This window comes from Nicotiana tabacum, chromosome 12, assembly GCF_000715075.1.
Source record: "Nicotiana tabacum cultivar K326 chromosome 12, ASM71507v2, whole genome shotgun sequence".
NCBI classification, from domain to species: Eukaryota; Viridiplantae; Streptophyta; class Magnoliopsida; order Solanales; family Solanaceae; genus Nicotiana; species Nicotiana tabacum.
The window spans coordinates 57,121,929-57,140,683 of NC_134091.1; the positions used below are offsets into that span (position 1 = coordinate 57,121,929).

Consider the following 18,755-nt stretch of genomic DNA (forward strand, 5'->3'; position numbering starts at 1 on the left):
TTATGACACCATCAAGTTAGGAGAAAGAATTGAAGAATGTGTTAGAGTGGCATGGTCACCAATTTTGAAGCATTGCAAGCTACAAAAAAAGCTTTACAGTTTTGAGGAATCTCGAAGAAGAAGGAAGTGGATGCCGTAATGATAGCCAGGGGCCAAAATCTCCACTCACCTATCAAACACTCCTGCCAGTATATCATCCATCATCCCTAAAAGACCACATTCTTTCTAGCACCTACCATGCCTATAATACCCGATAGAACTACCCTAAACCCCGAGCCTGTTTTGATCGCAGACCACCCAAGCAATACACCCCTCTCGCTGAACCTATAACCCAACTACCATTATCAATATCCATTATCCATGCGGTAGCAACCGAAAGCTTAACCTAGCAGATCAACCCCAACACAATTTACGCATATCACTCTAGCATGAAAGGACACACCATTGAAGAGTGTTGGACGCTGAAGGATAAGATTCAAATGCTGATAGACACCATGGTGATACAATTGAAAGAGCCTACATCCAATGTCCACAACAACCCCTTCCCAACCATAGGGGTGATGGGGTAAACATGATTAAAATTGATGAAGAATGGGATCAAGAAGGGTCCATTTGGTTTTATTCGAGATGGAGACACTGTGGTGGCATCCCCTGTAGCATCATTGCTGATTATGGTTTAAGCGCATGCACCATTTGAAGTCAAAGTGGCCATACCTAGGCTACCATTCACTGTAATGGTAGCTCTATAATTTTCTTATCACCCTAAAGTTGTTCCATGGGACTACATAGCTGAACCAAAAGAAAAGGCTAAGGCAGAAGAAGCAGGTGTTGCTCAAGGAATGACTAGAACATTAAGAGTGCACACGCCAGAAAAGCTTGCCCAAGGAGGGTCAAGTAGGGAAACTGCACCGAAGCCACCTGATGTGGAAACATGTATTGATGACCTGTGGAGGAAAGTATAGGACAAGGAATATTGTGTTGTTATTCATTTGAATAAAATCCTCGCCTAGATATCCATTCTATCACTACTGCAGAATTCAAACGCGCACAATAATGCCTTGACGAAGGTATTGAGTGATGCTTATGTGCATGTTGGCATTGCTAGTAGTTAAATGTCGAATATGGTGGGACAAATACTGGAAACACATAAAATCACTTTCCACGAAGACGAGTTACCACCGGAAGGTTTAAGTCATAATCGAGCATTGCACATTACTGTGCAATATAAAGACAAGTTCATCGCTCGGGTTCTGATCAATGGGGGTTCAAGTCTGAATATATGTCGTTTGACCATGTTGAGAAGACTGGAATAGGTATAGATAAGATAAGACAGGGAAACATGAGTGTGAAAGTATTTAATGGGTCAGAGAGAGATACACTCGGGGAAATTGATTTGAGTTTGAAGATAGGTCCAACTGTGTTCGATGTCGGGTTTCAGGTACTAGACATCTCTACCGCTTACAAACTCCTATTGTGATGACCATGGATACACATGGCCGGGGCAGTTGCTTCTACTCTACATCAGGCTGTGAAATTCAAGTGGAATCATCAGAAGGTTTATGGAGATAGTAACAATCCTATTTATACCGACCAAATTGTGCTAGTAGTTGAAGGCTAGAGGAAGCCAGGAAGAGAGACATTCCATAGCATTGAATGGGTGAACATCATTGAGAAGGGACGATGGTGGAGTGACAAAGTGCTATGCATGTTGCTCTGGTTGGGATGCGAGCCAGGCCGAGGTCTCAGCCCACGCTTTAGGGGGTAACGGAACCAATACTACTACTATCTCAGAACACCACCTTCGATCTTGGGTATGAATACATCGTACAGGAATATCAGGATTGGTCGCCCCATGGAATGATTTCTACTATCCACTTCCAAAACACATACCACCATTGTACCAAATATTCCGTAAGGATGATGTGATTTGGGGTTCTGAAGAAGATGAGATTCTAGCCTAGCATAAGTATTTTTTTCCTGACCGACGAAGACATGGGGTGCAACATGATTTTGAGAGAGAAGGTGGAGGATTTCACTATCCAGATGGCAAGAGATGGAGTTGTTCTAGAAAATTGGACTGCTACACCAACCTAGGCTCGTCGAGCATCAAGTTATGCCTGTTTTCTAGCATTTAAGACATTCCGTATTTCCGTTTTTGGAATAAGTACTCGAGGCATCAAGTTATGCCTGTTTAACACAATTTGAGTTTTAATTAATGCAATAATTCCCTTTCGTTTATTTATATTATCATCTTTGTATTTTTTCAGCATAATTATTTCCTACCTTATTGAATCTACAATTGTGACATGTAATGGGACAACTCAAAATAATGAGAGTGATTCAGATAAATGGGAGAATGATGTAATACCCGGGGAAATTGTTAGGGAAGTAGAGGATTTTGAGAGCAAACCCAAGTCAAATTTAGAGGAAACCGAAGCAGTTAATTTGGGGGACTCCGAAATAGTCAAAGGGACCCTCATTAGTATCCACCTATCACCATCCAACAAGGAAGAGTACATCAAATTTTTGAATGAATATGAGGATATTTTTGACTGGTCCTATGATGAAGTGATAGGGTTGAGCACATCCATAGTGGCCCATAAGCTACCTACCCACCCAATGTGTCCATCAGTGAAGCAGAAACTCAGGAAATTCTACCAGACATGAGTTTGAAAATAAAAGAGTAGGTTATCAAACAAATCAACGCCAATGTTCTTCGAATGGTTGAGTATCCGACTTGGTTAGCCAACATTGTACCTGTACCGAAGAAAGATTGAAAGGTCAGGGTATGCATTGACTACAAAGATCTAAACAGAGCAAGTCCCAAGGATGATTTCCCGCTGCCAAACATACATATGTTGATCGACATCTGTGCCAAGCAGGTACTCCAGTCATTTCTTGATCGTTTCGCCGGATATCACCAAATCTGGATGGATGAAGGAGACACGGATAAAATGGCCTTCATCATGCCATATGGAGTGTACTGCTATAAGATGATGTTTTTCGGTCTGAAGAACACCGGAGCTACTTACATGAGGTCAATGACAACCCTCTACCATGATATGATCCACAAAGAGATTTAGGTTTACGTGGATGAAATCATCATCAAATCCAAAAAGAGTCTAGATCACATAATATATATGAGAAAGTTTTTCGATCGCCTGAGGAGATACAAATTGAAGTTGAACCCTGCAAAATGTCCCTTCAGGGTCCCTGTCAGGAAACTACTGGGTTTGAAGGTTAGCCGCGAAGGGATCAAATTAGATCCATCAGAAATCAAAGTCATCCAATAATTGTTTCCACCTAAGAACAAGAAAGATGTGTTGAGTTTCTGGGGCCATCTCAATTACATCAGTCATTTCATAGACCGATCGACTGTGATATGTGAACCGATCTTCAAGATGTTGAGAACAGATGCCACACCAAGCTGGACCGAGGAATATCAAAAAGCCTTCGACAATATCAAGGAGTATTTGTCTAAGCCTCATGTGTTGGTCCCACCAGAGCCTGGGAGACCTCTACTGTTGTATTTTTCCATGTTGGACAGAGCATTCGGGTGCGTCTTGGGACAACATGATGAGATAAGAAGGAAAGAGAAAGCCATATACTAGCTGAGTAAGCAGTTTACACCCTACAAAGCTCGGTATTCTTTGATGGAGCATACTTGCTGTGCTTTGACCTGGATAGCACAAAAGTTGAGGCACTATTTATGTGCATATACTATATACTTCATATCAAGCTTAAAGTATATTTTTCAGAAACATATGCCTACAGGCAAGTTGGCAAAGTGGCAAATACTACTAAGTGAGCTCGACATTGTCTATGTGACACAAAAGGCATTCAAGGGGAAAGCATATGTCAATCATCTAGCAGAGAATCTTGGGGATGGAGAATATGATCCATTGACGACATATTTTCTCGATGAAGAGGTATCACACATAAGGGAGATATCTGAGAAGCCTACGGCGGGTGGTGATTGTTTTTTGAAGGAGCCGCAAATTTCAAAAGAGTGCGCATCGAAGTTGTCCTGGTATCAAAAAATCGGCCAACACTATCTGGTATCCGCCAAGCTCAGATTCCCGTACAGTAACAATATGGCAAAATATGAAGCTTACATCTTGGGGCTCAGGCTATCCATTGACATGAACATCCAGGAACTATTGATCATTAGAGATTCATACCTACTAATACACCAGGTACTCATAGAATGGGATACCAAGAATTCCAAGATACTACCATAGTTGCATTATTTTCAAGGATTGATCAAAATATTCGCAAAGATAGAATTCAAGCATGTTCCCCGAATTCAGAATGAGTTCACAGACACATTGGCCACATTGTCTTCCATGATACAACATCCAGATAAGAATTATATTGACCCTATCCCAATAGAGATCCACAAGCAGTCCGCCTACTGTGCCTATGTTGAAGAAGAATTTGATGGGAAGTCGTGGTTTCATGATATCACAGAGTATCTAGAAAATTGATAATACTCAAAAAATGCTACATTTACCCAGAAGTGCACATTGCAAAGACTAGCTAATCATTTCTTCTAGAGTGGAGGAATTCTATATAGAAGGACTCCTGATCTTGGGTTGTTAAGATGTGTGGATGCCAAAGAAGCATCCAGAATGTATGAAGAGATACATGCCGTAACATGCAGACCTCATATGAATGGATTCATTCTAGCCAAGGAGATATTGATGGCGAGATGCTTTTGGATGACTATGGAGACTCACTACATCAAATGCCTGTAGAACTGTCATCAGTGACAGGTACATGCTGATATGATACGGGTTCCACCCAATGAGCTCAATGTGACGAGTTCACCCTAGCCTTTTGCCGCTTAGGGCATTGATGTCATTGGCCCGATCGAGCTTGCCGCCTCCAACGGACATAGATTCATCCTTATAGCCATTGATTATGTTACTAAATGGGTTGAAGCCGCCTCCTACAAAGCCGTGACAAAGAAGGTTGTAGCAGATTTTGTCCGATATCGTATTTTCAGTCGATTCGGAGTTCCCGAGTCAATTATTACTAACAAGGCTGCCAACGTCAATAGTGATCTGATTCAATCCATATACGAGACATTCAAGATTAAGCACCGCAATTCTACCACATACAAGCCTCAGATGAATGGAGCTGTAGAAGCCGCAAATAAGAATATTAAGAAGATACTAAGGAAGATGATAGACAACTACAAACATTGGCATGAGAAGCTACCATTTTTATTGCTTGGATATTGCACCACGGTCCGAACATCAACTGAAGCAACCCCTTATCTATTGGTTTATGGTACTGAAGTTGTTATACCCGTTGAGGTAGAAATTTCTTCCTTACGCATCATACAAGAAGTCGAGCTAAGTGACGCGGAATGGGTACAAAATCGATATGATCAGTTGACTCTCATTGATGGAAAAAGAATGAATTCAATGTGTCACAGCCAACTTTACCAGAACAAAATGGCAAAGGCTTTCAACAAGAAGGTAAGACCGAAACAGTTCACACTGGGGTAACTAGTTCTGAAGCGAATCTTCTCGACATTCTTTCATCATTCCCAGGTAAAGAGGGGCAGTTGTTGATACTCAATTTTGCCCTTATGATTCCCATTTAGCCTTTGTGGGTTAGTTCAGTTTATAATATATTTTTTATATTTTTAAGTATTATTTATATGATATTTTCCTGCATTATTACTACATGACTTGTCTAAAATATCAATTCATTATTTTACTTCAAAAGAAGTTTTTCTTAAATCACTATTATGGATGTTTTATATGAATAATTTTTTATTTATTCACAAATATTTTAATTGATTCTAGCATTTTACAACCAATAAATAATTTACTTATTATTTTCTTAATATCAATGATGAGTGGCCAGTTGGCCAAACTAGTTATATAGTTTTTATAGTACTTTATGCATATTTTATATCATTTACTATAATTTTATTATATTTTTATATCATTTATCCATTATTTGCAATAATAGCTGATACTTTACCAATAATTAAATTTATAATACTATTTAGGTCAAAATGATATTTTTATATTTTTATAATCACAATCCACTATTTTAGAGTATTTAATTTCATAAAAAATACTTATATATTTGTTAGCTATTTTTTACAACTTATTTTTATTTGGTTTTATAGGTTTTACAATTCGGCCCAATCTTGTATTTTTCTCCATTGTAACCGGTTGCTTATAGTTATCTCCTAGAAATCTCATTTTTAGGCTTAAGCAAATTAATTCAATGGTGCAAGTTAGTTTAGGAAAACTGTCCAGTGTACTATCACGTCTAGAAACCATGCTCATAGGATGTAACCTATTTCGCCAATCTAATATACCTTTAGATTTCATTCGCCACCCTTTAAAACCGATTTTAATTAGTAATAGCCCTTGCACCTATATACGAGTCTATACGGGAGGTAAATATGAGCCCCTTTACATGCTAATTGTATTCTTTGAAGTCTTATGTGTTTCACTTGTTTGGCGCTTAGTTTTAATTTTTGAGCAACCTTAGGACAAGTCTAGGACTATAGAACAACCTGTTTGATGCCTCCTGGACAATAGAAATGGGATGACTAGGAACATATAGGGTACGATTTAGAATTGAATTAGTGTACTTTAGGTAAACAACTTAAAGATAGTAATTGGGTAGCTGAAGATGATAGTGTCACGACCCAAAATTCATAAAGGTCGTGATGGCGCCGAACTCTACTGTCAGGCAAGCCAACAATAAATACTTAATTGGGTTCTCATTTTGTTACTTTTGAAATCATATTTTTCATTCAATTTAAATCGTAAAAGATGAAGTTTACAAAAATAAATAATAATATCTTAAAAATTACCAATACAGAACAACCCATAATCCTCCCAAAACCCAATGTCACAAGTGCATGAGCATTAACTAGGAATGTAAAATAAAATACAACAACTGTCCGGAATACAAATTGGACAGGAAAGAAAATATAATACCCTGAGGGAGACTTTGTTGGCTGCGAATCATCGTAAAGAGTGCAGCTCACCTAAGTCCCTTCCATAATCGCGCCTCTACACCCGCAAGGCCGCTAAACATATGTGTACCTGCACAAAAATATGCAGCAAGTGTAGCATGAGTACGTAAATCAACACGTACCCAGTAAGTATCCCGCCTAACCCCAAAGAAGTAGTGACGGGGGGTCGACTTCGACACTTACTATGGGCTATAAATGGGATATCAATGATATAATAAATTATGGATTTTTATGAGGCAACGGTAAACACAATAACATGAGACATGTAAATAATTCTCTTGTTAATCGGGGATTTCCAAATTTATCTTCATCTTTTAACAATTTATACCTCTGGCCAATGAGGCCATATCAATTATCAATAATTCCAAATAATCAATTAAGTAATGCGCAAATCATGCCGAAGTCGTACGACCCGATCCAACAAATATTTAAACTGTGCACTACTAGAGGATCAAATGGCGCGAACCACAAATACATCTAGAAATCTCCCCGCTCGCGAATCATGCATGCAATGCGGTCCCCGCTCGAGAATCATACATGCGACGCGGTCAAATACAAATTTAACAATTAAATCATATCTCTTTCTTGATTCTTTTTAAAATAATAAAAATTCAACTTGAAACTTTTTAAGGAAATCACCCGCTCGCGAAACATACATGCGACGCGGTTACTCATAGATTTCTTCAGCTATTATATTATTCCTCAATTCTTTTCGAAATTATGAATTTCAAATAAAACCTTTTAAATCTTAAGTTCTTCAATTTCAACTCCTTTCAAAACATTTAAAAATCACACTCAATCTCGCTCCCTCTCAAGGCAAACAATAAACATAGTCAATAACAATATCAACAAGGCATGATGTGAGCCTAAAACTACCCGAACATAGGCATAGCTTGTAGCTACGTATGGACTCTCGTCACCTCATGCGTACGTAGCCCCCACAAATAGAAGTACACAATAATTTAGTTCACCTATGGGGATAATTCCCCCTTACAAGATTAGAAAGGAGACTTACCTCGCTCCGTAGTTTTATAACCGGCTCCCAAGCCATTCAATCAACTCAAATCGATGCCCAACACTCCAAAACTAGTCAATAAGTAAGCAAATCCATAAATATATACTCTAATACTCATTATAATCCTATTTACAATAATTCCCAACTCCGTTCGAAAAGTCGATAAAATTACCCTCGGGCCCACGTATCCGGATTCTGAAAGTTTTCGAAGATAATCATTACCCATAACCTTATGAACTCAAACATATCATTTCTATCCAATTCCATAACCATTTTCGTGGTTAAAATCTCTTTTTTTATAGAAATATAGGTTTTTTATCTAAACCCTTGATTTCTAAGATTTACCGGTTATAATCTATCCATAATCTATGAATTTAACTCAAAGTGTGAAGAACTAACTTACCTTCAAGTTGCTAATTGAAATCCCCTCTCAAAATGATCCACAATCGCCCAAAACATGAAGCAAATGGGCTAAACATACGCAACTCCGGACTTAAATGAAGGTTCTGCCTTCTGCGATTTTCGCACCTGCGGAGGTACACTCGCACCTGCGGTTCCACACCTGCAAAATATTCCTCATAGGTCCGCATTTACCCCTTTGGCCTGGCACCGTACCTGCTGAAAATGGCTCGCTTCTGCGCAACCGCAGGTGCGCCTGCCCTATCGCTCTTGCGCATCCATCCGCTTCTGCGCCAAATCCTTCGCACCTGCTCGTTCGTAGGTGCGCTAAAATACCTCGCATCTCGGTTGCTGGCCACCTCCTCACCTTCGCACCTACGACTAGTGGCTCGCATCTGCGAGCTCGAACCTGCGGATGCCCATGCGCAGCTGCGATCATTCCAGAAGTTGGAAGCTTCAGCTCTTCCTCCAAAACCCATAATTATTCTGAGCCTCGTCCGGTTAACACTCGGGGCCCCTGGGGCCCTGCCAGAACATACCCACAAGTTTAAAATCATAAAAAGGACTCGCTCGAACTCCCGGAACGTGTAAAACAACATCAAAACTAAAAATCATACCCCAAACCAAATTGATTCAACTTAGAAATTTTAAATTCTTCAAACTTACTCTGAACGCGCCGAAATATACTTAAACTACTCGGAATGACACAAAATTTTGCGTGCAAGTCTTAAATGACCATACAGACCTACTCCAACTTCAGGGATCGGATTCCGACCCCGATATCAAAAAGTCCACTTCCGGTCAAACTTCTGAGAACCTTCAAATTTATAGCTTTTGCCAAATGACTCAGAAATGACATACGGACCTCCGAATCCACTTCCGGACGCGCTCCAAATACCAGAATCACCATACGGAGCTATTCCTAGACTCGAAATCCCAAGAAAACATTGATAACATTGAAATGCACTTCAACCCAAATTTATGAAATTTTTCCAAATTGCCAACTTCCGCAATAGGCGCCGAAATGCTCCCGGGTCATCCAAAACCCGAACCGGACATACGTCCAAGTTCGAATTCATCATACGAACTTGTTGGAACCTTCAAATCCCGATTCCGATATCGTTTACTCAAAAATCCAACCTTAGTCCATTCTTCCAACTTAAAGCTTTCAAAATGAGAATTTTCGTTTCAAATCAACTCTGAACTTCCGAAATTTCAAATCTGACCACGCGTACCAGTCATAATACCTGAAGTAAAGTTGCTCATGGCCTCAAACTGCTGAAAGACGCGCTAGAGCTCAAAACGACTGATCGGTTCATTACGAACGAACGTGCTAAGAGCTGCTCTAGGGTTGTTCGAAATCACCGTTTAATACCTCGTCCACTTACCCGTGCTGCCACAACTCAGTTGAGCACACTAGCTCGAGCCAGTCTGAAGATTCTCCCTTTTTACTTAGCCAAATAAGCCTTAGAGTCCAATTCCAACATCCAGAATTCTCTGCCAGGCATGTTCCCATCATACGAACACTGTATCAATCACTACATGATGACCGATACATGATTGCATACCTTTGCTGAATTCACACTATGCACTGCATAACTCACATGACCATAATAACATCCTCCGATAACACTAGCCGTAATTCCACGAATCTGATGCTCACAATGTACCTCGTGACATATATAAGTCTTGTTCCAACTCTTGCAATACCGCCACGATGGAAGAGATGTGTAGAATTTCATAACCAACTGCAGAGTCAACAAATCATTGAATCTCTCCCTTTGACTAGAATCATCACCCCATTATGAACCAAATAATGGTATTTTCTCTTTAATATACTTCATATAATCCGATCGCACTGATCCCTGATCCAAAAATCTCGTCTCACCCAGTATAAGCTGCTCAGGCAACAATCCACCCCACACATGACCAAAAGTTTCATATGATGCCGCAATATGCCAATAAGATACAAACTCGAATGTGATCCATAAGGACAACGAACTCAGGAAAGAACTACTCAACCCACATAACTAATTAGACAACCGAAAAGGTGTTACGAACCTTCCTCAGAAAATGGGACACAAAACACACAAAGTAGAATATAGGGGATTGTACTCAACATCACATTGTTGCGGCGCGCAACCCGATCCAAACATAAAATCCACATAAGAAGATACTTACCGAGCTAGAATACTCATTACAAAATACCTGAATATCGTCCACAAGCACACTAAGTGCATAATACCACCCCTGGGGAGACAGATAGCGCCATACGCTACAAAACTCGAGCACAACTAAGGTGCGATATATGATATGAATCTCGAGAGCCATCCCGCTCACACAACACCATCGCTACGCGGAACCTCAACACATAGGAAATTTATCAAGCCATTCCACAACTCACACGGCACAATATAGTATTACATGAAATAGCCGACGACAAAATAACATCCAACGTCCGAATACTCCTCCATAAGGAGCGCTCTGCCGAAATGAACACATCCGGCCTGACAAAGAGTCCATATTCATCTTTAAATCCATCCACAGGCCTCAAGCCGATTCTGATTGTACCGTACTAGGCTAATAACCTTTCAAGGGTCCATAATAACCCCTCCTTCCAATAACACATAAGAACAGCCATCATAATCGGAACAAACTTCCACAGTCTACCACCAAATGAATCGAGCGCTCTCCAGGCATAGATTCCCAATTAGCGATATTACCAAAATTTTCATACTTGGTTTCCATTCTTCAAGCAATCAAGTGACTACATGTCACACTTATACAATCTTCCCGTCGGATATGCTCCTATGACCTTCCGCACCAGGTAACAAGTCTGTACGTTCATACTACCGGCCACACCAAGCACTGTAAAACATACTCAAGAATCCGCATTCAGTATGCAAAGCCTCTTCACACCAGGCACCGATCTCAGGTGACGCCAAAGACAATACCAGCTTACTCTAACCGTCTAAATCCTTTCCCACTCATCCGAGCTCTTGACATTTTTGTCAACACCAAATTGCAACCTTGATCCTCAACTTCCGTATCCCATGGCGATCACTGCACTTAGTCATGCCAATGCACCAGAGTACAAGAATTTCATCTTAACTTCCGAACTACTAATAGGGTAAACACTTCACCACATAGAAACTTTTTACTTAACTCTTTCCAAGAGAACCATCTCAACTCGCGACTGAATCCACATATCTGCAGAAAATACCAACCTCAAGTAGTGGTCTAAACCACCATAATCCTTTCGGGATCCATCTACAACTAACATGCCAAAATGCTCGAATGCCCCCAAATAAAATAAATTACGGCGGCTGTCAAACCTCGTACGTACCGCAACAAATCACATGCACAACTCAACACGCTGAAGGAGCTGATCATTGCCATCATCATTCCAATTCAACCATTGCTAACAAAACCCGACTTCTCCTAATTTACTCTGGATCTTCCTTAGAAATAACAACAGCTCTTTTATCAATATAACGAACTCAATCCGCACTCATCCCGAGTGACCCCATTTCACAAGACCACATTGTCCCCAAAACCCACAGACCATTTCATATCATCCTTGTGAGCTTAATCGCGTCTTCAACTGATACACCCATTCTGATGACTCTTCTATAAGTCCAAAGTTACATACTCCCCTTCCTCTCATGATATCCCATAGACCAAGGTAACACGGAACACTCCAAGCTCCTTTATCATAATCCACTGCAAAAGCACGATATTCAACCATACCATGGACTCGAAATCCTTAGTCACCACACCTTAACTTTTGAATCTATTAGGACCTTTATTGAGAGTCACCCACTCTAACTTGGCCCTGAATATAATCAACTCCAATGCTCCACTAGCACATGAGCACCTTATCAAAGAAGAACCCGACTGAATCACCTTCTTTGTAACTCGCCTCTATACGAAGCATAAATCCTCAGTATTCCCAAAGCCTAATCATGAATCGATAAGGCCAACCATAGCACACATTCCTCAAATCGCTTGCTCAAATTACCACTGATGTTCTCTTTCCTTAGTCGTAATAACCCATCAATATGCCAATAACTAGAAATCTTAAAAATAGACGACCATGCAATCCAATTGTAGGCAGTGGGACTCTTCCACTTAGCTTGAAGCTATAATTGCATAAACCTGGAACCCACCAAGATTCTTCCTTCATCGGTATGATCTAGCACAATCAACCCGCCAAATTCCTCGAAATCCTTCCATTAACCTTTAATGAACACTCCGAACCACTAGCCATATTTACATATTCAATCTCATATAGGGTAGCCAGTAGAATTCTTCGCAGAAGTTTCATCAACACTACACGATCGCTAACCTGCTGACAGGAGATAACCCACCCGTCGAAATTCCATGCCGACATCCTCCAACAATGTTGTACCATGTACAGTTACCATGAAGCCAATAAACCATTCTGAGCTCGTGCTCGTTCACCAGCTGTACAAGTCTGTTCACTCCTCATGGACATCAACTAAAGGTGCAACAATACATTCCAATCCAAAGTCATGTTGTATCCTTCTTCATATCAAGAAACTCCCTCCTCTCACACTCAATCTTCCTCAATATAGCAGCCAATATTCCAAATTAATTCCGTAGACCCAATCGCCGTCCACCATAATTTCCAAATCACTCTAACTTTCCTCAAGGCGTGTAGCTATCCTACCCCGTAACCCATATGCTATCTTGCCACTCTCCCACTTTGGTCAAACCCTCTCCTTTAAGCAACCACTCGACTTCTGTTTCTCACACTTGGCCTTCTAGGAACTTAACCACCACAAGACACCTCCCACGTGCCCTTTCTCATCCTTCGTTGTCTAGGTGTTACCTTAAATCAAAATCTACCTCTATAGCACTTGAACTGATCGATTGCTACCAACTTTAAACCTTTTCGAAGATCGTCTTCCTTGAGCCCTCAACACCCGTACCACAGATTAAGTCCTGAACCATCGCACATTGCGATCTCTAATAGCCGCTTCCCCAACACTATTTCACACTACCCTGCACCGAAGGCAAATTGATGAAGACCATAACATTAGCGAGCTTAACACATTCAATCTAGGGCGACAACTCTGCATCACAGATGAAGATTCCACCATGCTCAAAAATATCGAGTCCCGCTACTCTATCGACCCACGTCTGAACATTCTTAGTTCGATTGCCTTTCCTTCATCGGAAGTAGAATACCGAATCTCTGAATCATGCACCGAGTAAACCTCCTTTCCAGTAATTCACTGCCCCGAGACATAGGCAAGCATCCTACCATCACATCAATACTGCGTGATAACAACTCATGAGCATCATAGAAACCTGTGCATAGCCTCAAAGCTCTCAGAAGTACAGTTACTGAGCTGAAATGACAGAATATTCTTCCACAAAGCAACGACAATAGTCTAATCAACTACGCAGGGAGAAACATCCCACATCACATCTGTGGTACCATTACAATTCCTCAATTCCCGATATATAACCAGTGCTTCACGTTGCATAAGATTGAATGGGAAAGAAATGAAGGCATAAGCCTCAAAGGAATCAAATCGCACGATGAGAATCAAGAAGGGAGGTGCTCCTAACAGCCCTGTAGCCTCTCGAAGATAAGTAAAGACGCCTCCGTACCAATCCGCAAGGCTCTACTAGACTTGCTCATGACTCGTGAGACCTACGTGAAGCTAGTTCTTTGATATCATGTTTTCACGACCCAAAATCCATAAAGGTCGTGATGGCGCTGGACTCAACTGTCAGGCAAGCCAACAATAAATACTTAATTGGGTTCTCATTTTGTTACTTTTGAAATCATATTTTTCATTCAATTTAAATCGTAAAAGATGAAGTTTACAAAAATAAATAATAATATCTTAAAAATTACCAATACAGCACAACCCATAATCCGCCCAAAACCCGGTGTCACAAGTGCATGAGCATTAACTATGAATGTAAAATAAAATACAACAACTGTCCGGAATACAAATTGGACAGGAAAGAAAATACAATACTCTGAGGGAGACTCTGTTAGCTGCGAATCATCGTAAAGAATGCAGCTCACCTAAGGCCCTGCCATAATCGCGCCTCTACACCCGCTAGGCCCCTAAACATATGTGTACCTGCAGAAATATGTGCAGCAAGTGTAGCATGAGTACGTAAATCAACGCGTACCCAATAAGTATCCCGCCTAACCTCAAAGAAGTAGTGACGGGGGGTCGACTTCGACACTTACTATGGGCTATAAATGGGATATCAATGATATAATAAATTATGGATTTTTATGAGGCAACGGTAAACACAATAACATGAGACAGGTAAATAATTCTCTTGTTAATAAGGGATTTCCAAATTTATCTTCATATTTTAACAATTTATATCTCTAGCCAATGAGGCCATATAAATTATCAATAATTCCAAACAATCAATTAAGTCATGCGCAAATCATACCGAGGTCGTATGGCCCGATCCAACAAATATTTAAACTATGCACTACCAGAGGGTCGAATGGCGCGAACCATAGATGCATCTATAAATCACCCCGATCGCGAATCATACATGCGACGAGTCCCCGCTCGCAAATCATACATGCGACGCGGTCAAATATAAATTTAACAATTAAATCATATCACTTTCTTGATTCTTTTTAAAATAATGAAAATTCAACTTGAAACTTTTTAAGCAAATCATCCGCTCGCGAAACATATATGCGACTCTGTTACTCATAGATTTCTTTAGCTATTATATCATTCCTCAATTCTTTTCGAAATTTCGAAGTTCAAATGAAACCTTTTAAATCTTAAGTTGTTTAATTTCAATTCCTTTCAAAACATTTAATAAGCAGACTCAATCTCGCTCCCTCTCAAGGCAAACAATAAACATAAATCAATAACAATATCAACAAGGCATGATGTGAGCATAAAACTATCCGGACGTAGGCATAGCTAGTAGCTACGTACGGACTTCCGTCACCTCGTGCGTACGTAGAGCCCACAAATAGAAGCACACAATAATTTAGTTTACATATGGGGTTAATTCCCTCTTACAAGGTTAGAATGGAGACTTCCTCGCTACGTAGTTCCATAACCGGCTCCCAATCCATTCAATCAACTCAAATCGATGCCCAACACTCCAAAACTAGTCAATAAGTAAGCAAATCCATAAATATATACTTTAATACTCATTATAATCCTATTTACAACAATTCCCAACTCCGTTCGAAAAGTCGATAAAATCACCCTCGGGCCCACTTGCCCGGATTCCTAAAGTTTTTGAAGATAATCATTACCCATAACCTTATGAACTAAAACATTTGATTTCTATCCAATTCCATACCCATTTTCGTGGCTAAAACCTTCTTTTTTATAAAAATCTAGGTTTTTCATCTAAACCCTTGATTTCCAAGATTTACTGGTTATAATCTATCCATAATCTATGAATTTAACTCAAAGTGTGAAGAACTAACTTACCTTCAAGTTGCTTGTTGAAATTCCCTCTCAAAATGCTCCACAATCGCCCAAAACATGAAGAAAATGGGCTAAACATACGCAACTCCGGACTTAAATGAAGGTTCTGCCTTCTGCGATTTTCGTACCTGCGGAGTTGCACTCGCACCTGCGGTTCCGCACCTGCGGAACATTCCTCTTAGGTGCGCATTTACCCCCTTTGGCCTCGCACCGCACCTGCATAAAATGGCTCACTTTTGCGCAACCGCAGGTGCGCCTGCCCCTTCGCTCCTGCGCATCCATCCTCTTCTCCACCAAATCCTTTGCACCTGCGTGTTCTCAGGTGCGCTAAAATGCCTCGCATCTGCGATTGCTGGACAGCTCCTCACCTTCTCACATGCGACTGGTGGCTCGCACCTGCAGCTACCCATGCACAAGTGCGATCATACTAGAAGCTGGTAGCTTCAGCTCTTCCTCCAAAACAAAAAATTGGTCCGAGCCTCGTCCAGTTAACACTCGGGGCCCCTGGGGCCCTGCCCAAACATACCCACAAGTTTGAAATCATAAAACGGACTTGCTTGAACTCCCGGAACATATAAAAGAACATCAAAACTAAGAATCATACCCCAAACCAAATTGATTCAACTTAGAAATTTTAAATTCTTCAAATTTACTCTGAGCGCGCCGAAATATACTTAAACTACTCGGAATGACACTAAATTTTGCGTGCAAGTGTCACGACCCAAAATTCCACTAGTCGTGATGGTACCTAACCCAACCTGTTAGGTAAGCCAATTTCCAACTCTCCAATTCCAATGAAATTAATTAAAAGAAAATATCTAAAACTGATACATCTCCCCAAGAACTGGTAGTACAAATCATGAGCTTTTAAGAATATAGTATACAAAGCGAAAATGAAATAAATACATAGTCTGTTTGAATAATACATAAACAGAGCTTTTATAAATCTAAGGCTACCCTGAACAAGAGGAAGCTACAACAGGAACGCAGGTACATCTTCAAGTCCCGCAACCAGCGAGCACATCAACAACAGCAGCCAACATCTGCACGCAATGTGCAGAAGTGTAGTATCAGTACAACCGACCCCATGTACTGAGTAAGTAACAAACCTAGCCGTAGGTTGAAAGTAGTGACGAGCTTCTACCAAGGTCAGGTCCACAACCAATAGTACACAACAATCCATAACAAAATAAAGCAAATAATACCAGAAATAACTCAGGGATAAAATACTCAGTCAAATAATGATTTCAAAAATTATAGTTCTTCCTTCCAAATATCTCAGTGAAAACCCAAATCGTTTGCCGAAGTTTCCAATAATATAAATAGTTTGAAAACAATAAATTTCTCTCAAAATCTTGTCAACAATAAATAAGATGTTTCATTTTCCTTCCGGATAACCCGTGTAAAACAAATGCATCACTATACCCATCTGTCAAAAATGTGTGAGAAATCATGAATGATGTGATGTTGTACATCATGAGGAAAAATACATCTCTATGCTTGTATGTCATATGTGCATGCCAATGCAATGCAACTCAATGATAAAAATCATAAACAGCCCCTCGGGCAGAACATCACTCATATACAGCCCCTCGGGCAAAACCTCACAGTCACTCTTGCCACTCGGGCATACCTCACAATCACTCTTGCCACTCGGGCATACCTCATAATCACTCATTCCTCCCAGTCACTCAGCACTCGGCACTCGGCACTCACACTCAGTAGGTTCCTGCGCTCACTGGGGGTGTGTACAGACTCCGGAGGGGATCCTTCATCCCAAGCGCTATAATCTGTACGGACAACTCACGTGTGATAATAATAAAGTATGCTGCAGGCGGGCAGCCCCGATCCACACTCATCCTCACAATTCAGGTCCTCGGCCTCACTCAGGTATGCTGCAGGCGGGCAGCCCCGATCCACACTCATCCTCACCAATCAGGCCCTCGGCCGATATCAAACATGCTGCGGCATGCAGCCCGATCCCATAAATATGCAACATGCTGCGGCGTGCAGCTCGATCCCATAAATATGCAACATAAATCAGGCCCTCGGCCTCACCCAGTCATAAACCTCTCAAGCCACTCGGGCATCTCAGTAAAACAGGGCATTCGGCCCAAAATATTTTTATGCATCAAAATAGAGTCATAAAACTGAGTTATGATATGCAATGAAATGAATATGACTGAGTATGAATTTTCATTTCAACACAATAATTCACAGCAATATGACCTATGTGGGTCCCAATAATACTGGCACATAGCCTCAACATGATTTGTAATATACTTTTCAGCTCAATTTCATTAACACATAAAACCGCATGGAAAATACCAAGGTTATTTAACTATAACATTCCACATAAATAATTATGTCACAATTTCTATAGTGCACGTCCACACGCCCGTCACCTAGTATGTGCGTCACCTCCCAACAATTCACAAAATACATATATTCAGGGTTCAAACCCTCAACTCCAAGATTAGAAGAGTTACTTACCTCAATCCAAGCAAATTCTTTAATCCAATAAACCTTTTCTTCGTGATTCGGCCTCCGAACACCTCGAATCTTAGTCAAAATAATTCGATACAATCAACACGAGGTATAGGAATCGATTCCATATGAAAATGCTAATTTTTCATAAAAATCCAAAATTTAGTTCAAAAATTGCCCGTGGGATCCACATCTCGGAATCCGACAAAAGTTACAAAATTCGAACACCCGTTCCGATACGAGTCCAACGATACAAAAATTATCAAATTCCGACATCGGATTGACCTTCAAATCTTCATTTTATATTTTGGAAGATTTTATAAAAATCTGATTTTTCTTCCATAAATTCATGGATTCATGATGTAAA

The 18,755-nt window shown here is 40.4% G+C and overlaps 1 protein-coding gene across 1 annotated transcript; it reads left to right on the top strand.

The window, feature by feature from the left end:
• Positions 1-1,279: 1,279 nt before the first annotated feature.
• Positions 1,280-4,487, top strand: LOC142167176 (uncharacterized). Its single transcript, XM_075227336.1, has 3 exons — positions 1,280-1,438; positions 3,759-4,196; positions 4,281-4,487. Exons 1-3 carry the CDS (start codon positions 1,280-1,282, stop codon positions 4,485-4,487), a joined length of 804 nt encoding a protein of 267 aa, XP_075083437.1.
• The last annotated feature ends 14,268 nt before the right edge of the window (positions 4,488-18,755 follow it).